At 37.6% G+C, this 2,500-nt stretch overlaps 1 protein-coding gene across 2 annotated transcripts in view; it reads right to left on the reverse strand.

The window, feature by feature from the left end:
* LOC123515056 (solute carrier family 49 member 4 homolog) overlaps positions 1–2,500 on the reverse strand; it is a 34,783-nt gene that overhangs the window by 18,724 nt on the left and 13,559 nt on the right. Inside the window, exon 5 of one of the 2 annotated variants that reach the window (XM_045273448.1) lies at positions 651–779. The exons of the other annotated variant lie outside the window; for it this stretch is intronic. Within the exon in view, the coding sequence (XP_045129383.1) occupies positions 651–779 (129 nt within the window). The remainder of the gene's footprint in view (positions 1–650; positions 780–2,500) is intronic. 2 annotated transcript variants of the gene reach the window in all.

Consider the following 2,500-nt stretch of genomic DNA (forward strand, 5'->3'; position numbering starts at 1 on the left):
AGATATTCAGGGAGGAGTGAGGTCCGTTTTTATATATAGTGATTGCGTACAGTGAGCCTATAACAAATGGTGTAAGGAAACCGTTAAACTCAGTTTTAGTGTGTGCACAAAATTCTAAAAGTAAGTGATGTGATGGCCCTGTTTATCTGATGAAAAGACACTAACATATTCCTAGTATCTCTCCAGTAATCCGAGGCGTAGCAGCATAAAACATTCACTTCGTTACAACACTATCCAGTAGCGAATGCAAATAAATTGTTGGCATAGATTAATTGTATATACTAACTAGATAGAAAATTCTCCTCCCATAACCAAATGTTTCTGAGGCTGATATGTCAAACTGACAATAATGAAACAAATGGGGGAATGCTGCGGAATTAAACGACATGTTTGCCGTTTTTGGTTACAGGAATGATGACGGTAGTGAGGAAAGCGATATTATAAGTAGGGCGGAAAGCAATGGCAATTTTAGGAAGGAAAGAAATATAGTCGGGAGGGGAATGTTAGTAACTATAGATAGAAAAGCAACACTAACTGTAAGGAGGTAAGGAATAATAGCTACAGAAAGGAAGAATAATTACTGCATGGAAAAAAATGATAAATAATTGCATGGAGCATGAGGAGAAAATGATGAACAAAGAATTGAGTACCGATATAGGTGAGGCGCATCACGTCATGCTGAATGGCTACGTTAGGGAAACCGGGGCCGGGCTGTCGTACTATTAAAGGTTCTAAGTAGCTGGCGATTCCCCCAAACTGGTGACTCCCAAGCATGACGGCTGGAAAAGAGGGACAAGGCAAGAGAGGAAAATGTATATACTTAGTCTCCTTTTCTTCGTGTTTCTTCATTGATGCATTCACCTTCCTTTGCTACATACAAGAAGGTTTCATTAAATATTGCAGTGTTGCAAAATCGAGATGAATTATTTATATAAATGTTTGCAACATTGCACTAATTTGAAAAAAAAACAGTATATAGTATATGTATGTGTATATATATATATATATATATATATATATATATATATATATATATATATATATATATATATATATATATATATATATATATATATATATATATATATATATATATATATATATATATATATATTTTTTTTTTTTTTTCAACGCAAGAAGGGAGACTGGCCAAGGGCAACAACAAATGGAAAAAGAAGGCCCACTGGATTGCCAGTTCCCTTAGAGTTATCAAGAGTTATCCAAAAGTAAGGGATAAATGTCTTGATACCTCCCTCTTAAAATTGATACATTTATTGAGATATGCCTATATATCTCAATAAATGTATCAAATCAAATCTTAAAAGATGTCAAGTCGTAGGAAAATGTAAATACAGACGCAGGTAGGGAGTTTCAAAGTTTACTAAAAGAAAGGTATGAATGATTGAGAGTAATGGTTAATTCTTGTATTAAGAGCTTGATAGAATAGGGGTGCGACGAGGAAGAAAGCTTTGTGCAGCAAGGCTGCAGGAGGAGGGGAGGTATGCAGGAAGCAAGATCAGTACAGCAGTTAGCATGAAAATAGCGATAGAAGATAGCAAGAGATGCAACGTTCCGGCGGTGACAAAGAGGCTGAAAGCAGTCAGTAAGAGGAGGGAAGTTTATGCGATGAAAAACTATTGGTTCCACCTTATCTAACAAAACTGTGTGAATGGAACACCCGCCAAACGTGCGAAAGAGTTAGCAGATGGAGGGGTGAGAACAACTGCCGGAGATGCGTCAGAACGCCTAACTTCGTAGAAGCTGTTTTAGCAAGAGATGAAATGTGAAGTTTCCAGTTAAGATTATGAGTAAAGGACAAATCAAGGATATTCAGTGTAGAAGATAGCAACAGCTGAGAGTCACTGAAGAAGAGAGCATAATTGTCTGGAGAGTTGTGTTGAGTTGATAGATGGAGGAATTGAATTTTTGAGGCATTGAACACTATTAAGTTTTCTCTGCCCCAATCAGAAATCTTTGAAAGATCAAAATTCAGGCGTTCTGTGGCAACCCTGCGTGATCTGTTGACGACTTCCTAAAGGGTTGGTCGTCTCTGAAAGGACGTGGAAAAATGTAGGGTGGTATCATCAGCGTAGGATTGGATAGGGCAAGAAGTTTGGTTGAGATCATTAATGAATAATAAAAAGAGAGTAGTCAACAGGACAGAACCCTGAGGAACACCACTATTAATAGCTTTTGGAGGCGAACAGTGGCCGTCTAACACGGCTGCAATAGAACGGTCGGAAAAGAAACTTGAGATAAAGTTGCAGAGCGAAGGATAGAAACCATAAGAGAGCAGTTTTGAAATCAAAGCTTTGTGCCAGACTCTATCTAAAGCTTTTGATATGTCTAACGCAACAGCAAAAGTTTCACTAAAATCTCTGAAAGAGGATGACCAAGACTCAGTAAGGAAAGTGAGATCACTAGTAAAGCGGCCTTGACGGAAGCCATACTGGCATTCAGAGAGAAGATTGTGAAGTAACAGGTGTTTTTTGAGAATCTT

Source organism: Portunus trituberculatus, chromosome 38, assembly GCF_017591435.1.
Source record: "Portunus trituberculatus isolate SZX2019 chromosome 38, ASM1759143v1, whole genome shotgun sequence".
Classification (NCBI taxonomy): Eukaryota; Metazoa; Arthropoda; class Malacostraca; order Decapoda; family Portunidae; genus Portunus; species Portunus trituberculatus.